Source organism: Musa acuminata, chromosome BXJ3-5, assembly GCF_036884655.1.
Source record: "Musa acuminata AAA Group cultivar baxijiao chromosome BXJ3-5, Cavendish_Baxijiao_AAA, whole genome shotgun sequence".
NCBI lineage: Eukaryota > Viridiplantae > Streptophyta > Magnoliopsida > Zingiberales > Musaceae > Musa > Musa acuminata.
In genome coordinates, this window is record NC_088353.1 from 37,906,599 (window position 1) to 37,919,452 (window position 12,854).

Genomic DNA, 12,854 nt, shown 5'->3' on the forward strand with positions numbered 1-12,854 from the left:
CCTTGACCATTCTTCATCCCACCACCCAACATCAGATTTACTACACTTGCAGCATTTATGTCAATGAAATGAATGCTCATCCCACTGTTGCATCCCAATACTCGTCACTTGACTTCCAACTTTGAATAACCATTTTCTGTGTCGCTTTTGCTTCTGTTGTCAATAAAATAAGTATTCCATCACTGTGGGCGGTAAGAATTGGGTTTATCTCGTTACCGTGCACTCCACTGGAAGCCTCCTGTTTGGGTTGGGGAAAGGAAGTCAAAGCTGGAGAAAGAAGAGGAGAAATGGAAGCATAGTTTGTCATAAACATGTTGAATGATTCAGAAAATGTTTGCAAGAATAATCACACAACACATGTCGTGTCATTTATCAGTGTTCTGTTGCTGCTTCTATTACAGATATATGATAGCAAGTCATGATGACCTTCCTTTTCCTCTTGGCATGAATCTGGTGCAACACAAGTAAGCTGGACTGCCGAATCATTTCTTGGAGTATACGCATTGCTATTGAAGGGAAAAATTTTCTTGTCTAGTCTACTTGTTCTACCAAAGCTTTAAGCACAGCTGCATCCAGTTCTCGGACTATTTCTCTTCATCTGTGGAGATTGTGATGTCCATCGTGTACGTGAAAATGTCTTATTTTGACTTGTGGGTTTCTTCAAGTTTGTAACAATTTTCTGCTACACAAATTATATGTCTAGAGAGAGAGAGAGAGAGAGTCTGATAACTTACCCTAAAGAGGTTATGATTTCAGAAATAAACAAGCTTATGGTGTTAACAACAACATATGCTTCCTCAAAGCATTAAGGAGACATAAAAGTTCACTTTATGATGACCCTACATCTAACTCTATAAAACAGGCAAAGATAATTGAATTACATAATTATGTGTATGTTATTCTTTATGTTTGTACTTTTAATTCTCTTGATGATTCTTTTGGTATCAAGATGTTCTCTTCCATGTTGTCAAATTCAATTGGTTCCATCAAACCACTGATCAAGTACAACGAGTGGGTAGACTAAGAAAGAGATTGTTGTCATACCTCTTTAATGACATTGTGACCAATATATATATATACCATGAACACTTTCTCCTCTTAACTAAAAGAACTTACATAATCATTATCAAATTGGTGTTTAGTTGAAAGCTATATTCTTCACCATTCCATTTGCATGAATGGCATAAGAAGTTAAGGTGTGTGAGCCACACACCCATTTCTCGAGCAGGCTAATGAAACAAAAGGAAAGCATTTTGATTTTGGTGTTTTTTTTACGATGTTGTCGAGGTGGCATTTGTCTATTGGCTTTCAAGTTTGCACCGTGTGCGTCAGCCACACACACCTGAGCCGTCTCTATTCCAATTCGGGCCATTACGTCGCCAACCGGCCAACTGCGTCGCCTTCAATGCCGTCTCTTTTAAGTGGCGAGGCGCGCATCGCTGGCTTCACTTGCAGCTGCAGTCCGCTGCTATAAATAGCCTCTCCTGCGTGCTCGCCCGGTACCAACGAGTGCACCAGCTTGTAGTGGTAGCCTCGAGAAACAACGATGGGGAGGAGTGGGGTTGGCAGAGCGCCGCTTGCGCTGCTGCTCTGCTTCAGCTGTGTTGTTGCGAGTGCTTTTGGGAGGGAAGTGGGGGGCGAGAAGGGCAGGGAGAAGGTCTTGTGGCCGACCAAAGGTGGCGGCTTCTTCCCCGGTTTCGGGAGGGGTATTGGCCTCGGCGGCGGATATGGTGGGGGTGGACTCGGTGGTGGGAGTGGGCTTGGTGGCGGAGGGGGCTTGGGCGGTGGTGGACTTGGTGGTGGTAATGGCCTTGGAGGTGGCAGCGGTCTTGGTGGTGGTGGTGGCCTTGGTGGTGGCGGCGGTCTTGGTGGTGGTGGTGGCCTTGGAGGTGGCGGAGGTCTCGGTGGTGACCATGGTGGTGGTCTTGGGGGTGGTGGCGGTCTCGGTGGTGGCCATGGTGGTGGCCTTGGGGGTGGTGGCGGTCTCGGTGGTGGCCATGGTGGTGGGCTTGGAGGTGGCGGTGGTCTTGGTGGTGGTGGTGGCCATGGTGGTGGACTTGGAGGTGGCGGCGGTCTTGGTGGTGGTGGTGGCCATGGTGGTGGACTTGGGGGTGCTGGCGGTCTCGGTGGTGGCCATGGTGGTGGACTTGGAGGTGCTGGCGGTCTCGGTGGTGGCCATGGTGGTGGACTTGGAGGTGGCGGCGGTCTTGGTGGTGGTGGTGGTGGACTCGGCGGTCACCTTGGAAAAGGTGGTGGTGCCGGTAGCGGTTTCGGCAAGGGTGGCGGTTTTGGTGGAGGAATTGGGAAAGGTGGCGGGTTTGGTGGTGGTGCCGGTGGCGGTTTTGGAAAGGGTGGCGGGTTTGGTGGTGGAGTTGGCAAGGGTGGCGGGTTTGGTGGTGGCGCAGGTGGTGGTTTCGGCATGGGTGGTGGTGCTGGGGGTGGGTATGGGAAAGGTGGGGGACTCGGGGGAGGACTAGGAGGAGGAGGGGGTGGTGGATTTGGTGGTGGCGGAGGGTTTGGAGGAGGAGGTGGCGGCGGGTTTGGCAGTGGTGGTCACCGAGTGAAGCATTAGCACGTTGCATGGTCACCTTACATATGTAGTCTTACAGTCACGTACTGAGTTACGTTGCTGTTGGTTGTGAAGCTTCTGTCCATCGTATGTTTCTGAGACAATTTGCCATGTTTGCTGCTTGTCTTGGATCGGAGCTGACGTACTGTTTGTTATTATTATCATAAATCAAATAAATAGTTTCATGTATATTATTTGTAGGATGGCCTTATCTGGGAGGATCATATGCCAACAATGCCTATTATTTTATCCTACGGTTGTTTAATTATACTTTTGATCTAAGTGTCAAAGTTTCCATATACCTCAATAACAATAGTCATGGGAGATGTGTGAGAACAGATGTGTGATGAACGGTTGATCTACCAGTTGGAGTGTTTTGAATCGAGATGTACCGACGATCGCTTTGAGATTTGTTCCCGATTTCGATGAACGTTGAGGATCGTCCATTAGACATCCGGCGCAAAACCCACGTCACTTCCAGATACTCGTTTCTGGCACCGAACCGAAAAGATGGCCACTATCGAGGCGATGCCGGCGTTCTCCCTCCCTCCCCGTTCCATAGTCGAACGCGACGGCGACGACCGTCAGAACCCTTGATGACGCATCCACCTCGCCATTTTGGGTGCTGCGTTTGCTTTGTGAGTGACATCCTCTCGTTCTCCCATCGTGGCAAGATGGCCTCTTATGCTCGTCGTCTTTAGATTTAATTGCCCCTTGTGTTATTTCGAAAAACCTTTCGGAGTTTCGAACAATTTATTGCTATGTGAATCACTGCTCTCTGGGTTTTGTATCGTACCGCATCCCAAAGAGCAAAGCAAGTTTGGGATTTCTTTGACTTCGTGGTGAGCCAATGCGAGGAATCAAAGATCCACGAGGTTGGATTGATTGTCTCATGATGAATTGATCCATCGTGGATGAATACTAAACAATCCTTATGATCTTTTCAAGTTACGTTGATGTGTTGGATAAAATCGGACCAAGTAATTGGCTTTGGTTGATTTTTCTTTCATGACTTGGTTTTCTTCCCTTAGGTAGTAATTGTCTTATAGTGCCTTTGGGAGGAGTTCTTGAGATTTCTCTAGACACCTTCAAGGAAAAGTTCGAAGCCAAGTTGTTCAGCGGAGACTTGTATACTTCTCAATATTAGGGAAGAAGAAGAGAGGCAAAGAACAAACAGAGGCAATAGAATATGGTCACGTGAAATGTATAGCATTCTCATTGATCTTGAGGGTTACATCCTGAGGTTATAATGCCATGCATTATCAAAGATGAGCACAATGCATGGTGGACATCTAAATATAAAAAAATCATCTACACTTTCTTGTTTGAATTTCCATATCTAGGAGCAGAAATTAAGTGCTAAACAAACTTGTCCTCATAGGTTATTATATTCCTGTTTGATATTAACTTGTCTTTAGAAGTTTGGTTTTTTCGATGTCGATTTTTTAATCTTTTTATTTTTCTGATTCACTAATTTTGGTTCCCATTAGAATTCTTGGTAAACCTAGCTGACTTTTATGAACATTTTTTCTGTTATTGTTCTTTTCATTATGCAGAAATTTGTGGTCACTTTTTTGCATGTCATTCTATGTTATTGTGAGAATTCACTTGATGATCGTTCATAGTAAGTGTTGTGTTCGAGTTTGTAACCAGCTTTCTTCGTATTGATGACTCTTCTTTGCATATGTCAACTTTCTTTTGTATGTCTTTATTGTTATTCTTGACATTATCTGACGGTCCTTTTGGTTTGTTGGATCTTCGCAATTTGCAAAGCTTGATATTTGAGGATCTCCTCTACACTCCCATTGTTCTTGGTAGGGATTTCATCAGCAACATTCTTTAGTACATTTATGAAAATAATGGTCTCTTGTCTTCCTCAACTGCAGCATGTGGTTATATTTCTTGGTTTTAGTGTGTCAATAAGGCCATGCATGGATTGGTAGCAACACATTGTGATATTTGTAGGTGGCCTTATGATCGTTTTCCTATTATTGGCCGATTACTCCATTTCTTGCCATTATAACTTGAATCTGTGGCCCACAAAAGGAGGGAAATGGAAGTTGTGTGTGAGTGCTTCTAAGTTGTAAATAATGTTGTCAAATTGTTACATTGATCTCTCCATGTGTGATTTAATACTTTTCTTTATGGCATATCATATAGAGTAAGAAAAGCGTTTTCATGTATAATCACCTCAGTTAGCAGATCAGTCGGGATTGGAAAAACGTATCTCTGTTAAGAGTGAACTCTCAGCTTGCTTGCTTGCTTGTTTTACTCGGCAACATTTCTAAGACTGTTCCGTCATTGAGGATTGCAGTGAAAACCTCAGGAGTAGCAGAGTGGTTTCCGACACTTGAATATCCAGAAAACTACTTTAAGAATCCCATAAGAAGGAACACATCTATGGATTATGTATCATGTTCTTCGTCACACGAAATGTTGTATCAGCTTGCAGTTCTTACTTGCAGACATGGTGAGTTCTTAAGTCGGGATTAGGCATGCAAGTTTTCACATGCAATGGCTGGCTTCTTGATTGAAATGACTAGTGTCCCTATCTTACTTCTTCTGGCTTAAACGGGGCCGCCTCTTCATTGTCAGGTTTGTCGAAAGCCTTCATCTTGACGACCTACCAAACGTTTGATTGGATCTGCATCATTTCTTAAGGAAGCCCAATACAGACACCTGAATCCATCACCAGGTATGCTTGCTCTATGCATGTATTTCATATTTTTTTGATGTCCAATGGTATAGTGCACTTCCATACGTTGTAACCTTCTCCAAAATTCCTTTTTTAGGCTCAACTGCTTGTTAGTGTTCTTTGATGTACTTTAATTCGTTTGTCTTATTTACGTAATCAAATTTTCTTTTGTGCATACTTTACACTTGATCTGCTACAATTACATATCTAAAACTCTCTGGCATATTCAGTCAGCAGCAGCCACCCGACTATAAATTTGAGCTTGATGAGTAACATATTTATGCAAAAGAGCCATCCTGTTGTTGGAAATTCCTCTACAAGATGGGGAAGAAATGTGAACCCATCGATAGTGATATGGGTCTTTCGTGGATCCCACCCAAGTCCGACCTGATATAATCTGGTGTAGGTGAAGCTTATTTTGCTCATCGCGGAGAAGCTGGAACCGTAGCAGACATCATAAAAGGTGAAACCGGAGGAAACAGAGAAGAAACTTGATTCTGAGAACTCCTCGCAGGATTTGGGTTCAATGCTATCCGAGTGTCCCAGATTCCCTCCATGCATGTGAGTCCAAGGCAAACTGCTGTAGATTGCATTGAGCAATCAACATCAACGACTCCATCTCCCTCAAGGCCCTACTCGAAACCTAGCAGCAGCAGCAGACATGATTAGAGTGCTCAGTTCACAACCCTTATTCCTGTGGGCTATGCCTCTGTCCCCATGAGCAAAGTGCCAAGCTGATACCACAGCAAGCTCCAAGATGAACACTTTGTACCGAGAGAAGGAAAAGGTCAATGAAATGAGAGCCACCCAGCCTCAACCACACTGCTGCACTTGGAGCTGTTCCAGTGTCCTCCGAAAGGACAACTACTCATGAATGGTCTTTTGTTCTCATCCACGGAGCTACTGTTCCCTCTCTGACTTGTGAAAGGGACTTGGCCTTCGTCTCTCCCCTTCCCACGGGGTAGATGACCTCATGCACTCTCGGGAGTTCATCGGGAAGTGTTTCACTCGGAGATTCCACTGCTGCTTCTCAACGATCCATTTGAGTTCATCATGACCATATTCAGCAGGAATGTGATTGGAAATTGTGAAAGCTGGGGGAAGCCTGTTGATTGCAACATTGCGGGAAACAAGCTCTCATCTCTAATTGTCCATCAACCCCGAGAGGTGAAATCATTCTACTGGTGTTAGCAAAATGAGGATGCGATTTACGTCTTGTCGATGTTTTTTAGCGTCTCAGGAAACTGTGGAATATGTGCCTGCACTGTACTGCAAGCCGTAGTTCACGAGAACACCTTCGGTTCACATGCTTCCCACCTTCATTTCGGTCCTATTATCGAATACCTCCTGTTAAGATCTATTAAATCAGCCTTTTATGCTTTAAAACTCTTCCTGTAAGAAGATGCAACACATTATTGTTGAAGATTAAATTTTTTTTTCACTTGTTGATTCGTTTCAGGATATCAAAAGGTCTTAAGATTAAATCCTTCATTCGAAGATTCCATAGCATGTGTATTTGACTCTCACAGATTGGTTTTTTCCCCCTGAGAGATGATAAGATTGGTTAATTAGCATTACTCTTTTCTAGCTCTTTACATATTCAAATACAGCTATAGTACAAACACTTAACCGTTAGTCTGTATGAACATATTGTGTAAGTTTAGTAGTTGTGTAAGGAGATATTGTCATAAAAATTATTCAAAATGAGGAAAATGAGAAGCCTAATTTTTTATCCTTTATGTTTTTCTGACTTTGTATCTCTGTCATATAATAGCTATTCTTTTTTTTTTTTTTATTCTAAAATCCTTATCCTTGTATTGGTATTGCATACATTTCAACTCTCCTAATGCATGGTAATGGTTTTCTTTTAGATAAATAATGCAAACATAACTGTGACTAAAATATGAATATATATAATTATTTTTAGTTGTAATTGATGTTGATTTGGCATCATTCTCAATAGCAGTCCAGTTCCACTGTCAGCTAGCGAGAGAGCATATCATGGGAAGATGGTCCATCGCGTCAGATAGCAAGGCTCGGTGCCTCGCACTTGCTTGCTGCTTTCCCATGGCGACAACGCTTCGGCATAATTCTATCTTGAAATGATGTGTGGTACGAAGAAGGCCACCACCGAGTTGGGAGTTGGAAGAGGAATCATGCGGTGTGAGTCATCATGCCCATCATTTCCGAGCAAACCCCGGCGGACGCTACGTTGCTTTTGCCGTTGTGAACGAAACAACGCTGCTTTCGTACGAGACGCACGCAAGCGTTCGACCTGACGCAACTGCATGCATCAACGCGCGGTTTTGTAGAACATCCACTGGTTGTGTTCAGTAAAGGCAGGGAGAGATTTAAGAGCTTCGCATCCAATAATAATAAACCTTTTGTTGTTGTTTTCTTTTCGATAAAGTCGACTTCCGAGTGCGTCTCGAATGATGATGTCAGAGGAATGAACGATTCGAGTTGAGACCTCGCAACAGCTGCGTCGAGAGTGTACGAAACAAAGTACTTGATTCAGTTTATATTTGAAGGATTTGATTGAGTTTTAAGTTCACAAAATGTAATTAGTTTATGTCAATGGCTGAGGTTAATGTGGATCCTTCAAAGATTATATTTATTGGTATGATTGGTATTTTTAATTAATTATCATTCGGAATCTAATTAACTACTGAGTGCCTGTGACATATAGGAAGCTCAATATAACTTAAGTATTTGAGTGAGCTCATTAGGTATGTCCGATACTAATCGTGTAGATAGTGTTTGATGTAAAAAATTATTTTCTTCATCATTCAGATTCAATCTTGATCCAAAACACTTTTCAAGTTCTCACATCCGATCTCTTACTAACTTAAAGATAAAAAAGAAACAAAAAAGGATTGTCAAGCATACCCTAAGCACTATTCCTATCGATATTGATTTGGAAGAATCACGAAGAAGCATTCATCTTGTAATTTATTTTGATAATTATAATTCTCAAGATAGGATCAACACATTCCTAAAACAATTAGATAGGATCAGCACCGAACTTGCATCCACAACCAATGACACTAACATTGACCTTTCTTTTTTCCTTATGTCAAAAAATAAATCGACTTTGATTAGAGGAATGCCTAAGTAGCAAAGATATACTTTAAATCGTCATACATTGTCGGGTCGATCTTTGATCTGATAAGGTTGAAGTCATCCAAACGAAGTTCGAATTGGTTGTATATTATTTTCACAGTTTGGTTGTATAAATGTCGTTCTAAGAGAGAGAGAGAGAGAGAGAGAGAAAAATTGATATATCCAATGAACACTTTCACCTAGCAAGACCGCTAGGTGATGATCCTCAAATATCATCAAGTAAGCTAAATAATGATCAAACTTAATCATTATTAGTTGCCAATTTCTATAGAATGTTATTGGATATTTTACGAAAAGAATTTTCATAATTTTTTATATTCATTTTTATTTACGGATGTTTTTATTTTATAAATGATAAAAAAAAAAGCTCATGAATCAAACCCAATCAATTTTTGGATAGATTCTATGAGTGTAATTTAGTTCAATTTTGAGTATAATTGGGTCAATTTTCACTGAACCACTCATATTTTTAAAAAATAATTATTAGATGATTATTTTTTTTTATAAAATACCTGATAATTAATTATCAAAATTTAGATTTTTTTGAATCGATATTGTCATCGACTATAACCTTATCAACTTCTAATAAACCAATTCAAGCTTTTACAAAACCACTAGGATATGGTTATAAGATAATTAGTATCATTTTTTAATTTATTATAATTATTTATCAAAATTAGAGTTTTTTTTTTACATGTTCCATAATCGAGTATGATTTAGTTTAATTTCAAGTGCAACTTAGTCAACTTTCACCAACCTACTTGTTCATGATTCATGATTAGTATCTTTTTTTATAAAAATTTTATGATAATTAATTATCAAAATTAGAGTTTTTTGAATCGGTTCTATGATCAAATATAACTTAATTTTGAGCATAACTTAGTTTAATTTTGAATATAACTTAGTTAACTTTTAAACCAATCCAAACTTTCATAGAATTACAAGAAATTATCTTAAAATAATAATAATTATTTATATATTTTTTGAGATTTTATGATAATTAATCATCAAATTTTAATTTTTTAATTGATACTATAATCGAGTGTAACTTAGTTAACTTCTACTAAACCAATTCAAAATTTCATAAAATCACTATAACACAATCATAAGATTATTTATTTTAAAAAAATATTATCAAAATTAAATATTTTTTTTAAGAGTATATGTGATCAAATTATTTAAGTAAGAGTCTAAAAGTATTTGCATCCAAGTGAAAAAAAAGGCACCCCCAAGTAAAAATGAATATGTTATAATCTAGTGTTATTATTATTAATGTAATAATAATAATATAGTGTTATTATTATTATGAAGGGGCTAATGATTTTTTGTGGAAAATGCTGATTTAGCTATAACTTATGTTAATAGTATATCTACTGGAATATAGAGTTAGAATTGTAAAATAAATCAAGCCTAATTTGGTTAAAACAATAACAAAAGAATTAACCATAATTATGAGAAATATAGAAGAAAGTATCTATAGAAAGAAAGAAGTGGAAGTGGTTCTAAACATATGCACTTGTTCCCATAGATTTTTTTTTTTTTTTTTTTTCATATGGGTCCTCTCATTTCAATTAATCATATGACTCTCTCATGGAATCATCAATTAATTACAGTATTTTTAGTTTGACATTGTAACTCCATTCTAATTCATTATATTTTAGTATGTTGAAATAAAATACTATAATTCTATTCAAGAATATTATAATCACTCAATTGGATGGGTTTAACAATTTTAAAAATTTTAAATATTCAAAACAGAACTATAATACTTCGATTAATCGCATATAACAAAATTAAGATCGACTCATAAAGATCCGATTAATATATTATTATTACAATGATTTAGGTCTTAATATTAGAATCATTATAAACAAAGTTGAATGACTTGACGTGGAGTAATCACTAGGCTACACCTCATATTCATCGTGCTATAATTTGATCGATTTATAAAAATAATATGAATATATTATTATTAATCTTAGTTTAAGTATTATTATCGATGATTTAAAATAAATAAAATTAATAAATTAATCAACTCATCAAATTCGGATCGTGACAAAAACCAACAATAAGCCACATAAGAAAAAGCAAAGAACACTTTTTTTTTTTTTCAAAACTTACAACTCTATAAGCAACAAATATATTCAACAAAATTTACGATAGGGATTAAAAAAAAGAGTTCTCCGGAAGAATGATGATATTAGTGATGTTAAACTCTTTCACTCTTCTTAAACCGGATAATAAGACGAGGGGATCGACAGCAAAACACGGGCGACCACCATATCGCACCGGCGATTCATCCCATTCCTCTGAAAAGAATCATAGTTACTACTTAGTGGTTTGGTCTTGACTATAAAATATTTTAGCCTTTGTAGACATATTATAATAGATCGTAGCTATGCAGTGGAGGTGACATCATTGCACGGCACACGATGACAAACAGGCATTTCAATGGTATTGATTAAAATAATAGATATCTAATTAATCGTCTTTGAACTCTATTTCTCTCTCTCTCCTCTCGCCAATAACATTATCTCTGCATGCTACTAAAAAGATGCTGCCGATATGGGAAACGGGGGCCGTCATTTTCCTTAAATATCATAAAAATGTTACTATTTGTAGCATTTATTGTTGGACGCGACCACACGTATCGAATAAACGAATGGCCGTAGACAGCGTTCGGATTGAGAAACGTTAAGATTCGACCTATCTCGACGTCAAACTCAATCGATAGAAAATTCTCGATATCAATCCATGGATCGAGCCGTGCTAACTCATTAGTCATGAAACATTTGTTCACTAAACTCAAACGTCATGTCATACTAATGAAATATACAGTCGAGTTTATCGGAACAACTATTGATCAAATTTGAAAATCGATGATAAATCTGAGTTGAATAGATCAAAATTAATATACATTTTATTTAATACTAATTCAACCTAAACTAATATAACTTACTGAGTTGTGAGTCAAATCAAATATAAAAATCTCTCTTAATTTTTTTTCTCCTCGATATGAGATTATTCTTTTACTCATCTTTCAATCTCTCGTCACATAAATTTTTATCTAATATCTTCCTATTTTGTGCGACTCTATCATCTTGATATTTTATTTTTTTATCCTTAGATTTGATATCATATTAGAAATGGATAATAAATCTGATTTAAATTAGTCAATGTTAACATAGATCATATTAATATTAATTCAATCGAAAATTTTAAACTTATTGAATTATGGATCGAAACTAATATATGTTATTTAATTTTTACTGATAGAACTATTCTCACACAAAAAATAATATTACAGAAACAATGTTTTCATGTGCTATATAATCCTCAAAGCTACAAGACTTATAAGTCACATGATTAAAACCTGAAGATAAACAAAGTTTTTTTTCTTATTTATTTTAAAATTATGATACAATCATATTATTTCCTTGCATGCTAATTATTATTTATATCAATTCCGATGCATATTCCACTCAACATATAATAGATATTGATAGCAAATAAGATTTTTTCAACTACACAAAGAATCTTATTACTTTATTAGAAAAAAAAATTTCTCGTATAAATAGAAAGAACATAACAATAAATTTTATAAAAAATATATCTTCTATTGGACATTACTTTGTTGCTTATATTGTCCACATAACTAAATGATGCCTCGTATACATACTAAAGATGTGAATTTTATATGGTGCTTTTGTTAATTTCATTGCTACATACTGAATTGACATTAGCTCCTATCAAGTTAGATATCGTAAATATGTGTGACGTACATGTATATATATATGAAATCTAACCATATTATATTAAAAGTATATTAAGATGTGTCTAATGCCAATAGATTAGCATAAGAAAAAATTATCATTTGATCATAGTTTATATATATCATTATATTTTTACTTCTTGTGTTTTCAGAGTTTGTTTCAAACTTCTCTCTCTTTATTAATTATTTATCTCATCGTATCAAATTAATATAATCTTCATATATATATATATATCAATGTTTTAGGTGTAATATTTATTTAATGATATTTTGAACCTCTAATGTTAGGTTAATGGATTTGATATGTCACACCAAACTGAATGATTTTGAATTTTTTTTTATTTTATTTTCAAAAGAAATAATCTAAGTTTTTTGGTTGTTGTAATTATAGAAGCAAATTGGATGAAATTAACAAGTTAATCTTTTGGAGATTGGACTTAAAATCTCATCAGACGTGTCGTGGCCTCATTATTCCTTCATCTACATTTGATCCGATGAGTTTTGATGCGTTCGAGTGAAGCTAAAAATAAAAATAAATATGAAACCTACTAAATTATTAGTTTAATTCGGAGACTATTATTCCCTATTATATATGTATTCAATTACACTCCAACACATCCTCTCTCACGAGACTTAGCCACATTGCAGTTCAAGTACTTCCCCCCTTCTCTCTCCCTCTCCCTCTCTCTCTTTCT

General features: G+C 37.1%; 1 protein-coding gene and 1 long non-coding RNA gene across 2 annotated transcripts; both read left to right on the top strand.

Moving 5' to 3' along the window:
• Positions 1–1,546: 1,546 nt before the first annotated feature.
• Positions 1,547–2,572, top strand: LOC135638407 (glycine-rich cell wall structural protein-like). Its single transcript, XM_065151523.1, has one exon. The coding sequence runs from the start codon at positions 1,547–1,549 to the stop codon at positions 2,570–2,572; it is 1,026 nt and encodes a 341-aa protein (XP_065007595.1).
• Positions 2,573–4,604: 2,032 nt separating this feature from the next.
• LOC135638144 (uncharacterized) lies at positions 4,605–6,626 on the top strand. The gene is made up of 3 exons (XR_010496523.1): positions 4,605–5,039; positions 5,165–5,264; positions 5,495–6,626. It is a non-coding gene; the product is annotated as an uncharacterized LOC135638144 (long non-coding RNA).
• Positions 6,627–12,854: the final 6,228 nt, after the last annotated feature.

Coding starts and splice junctions, on each gene's coding strand:
- LOC135638407 (XM_065151523.1), top strand. CDS start 1,547: ATGGGGAGGAGTGGGGTTGGCAGAGCGCCGCTTGCGCTGCTGCTCTGC.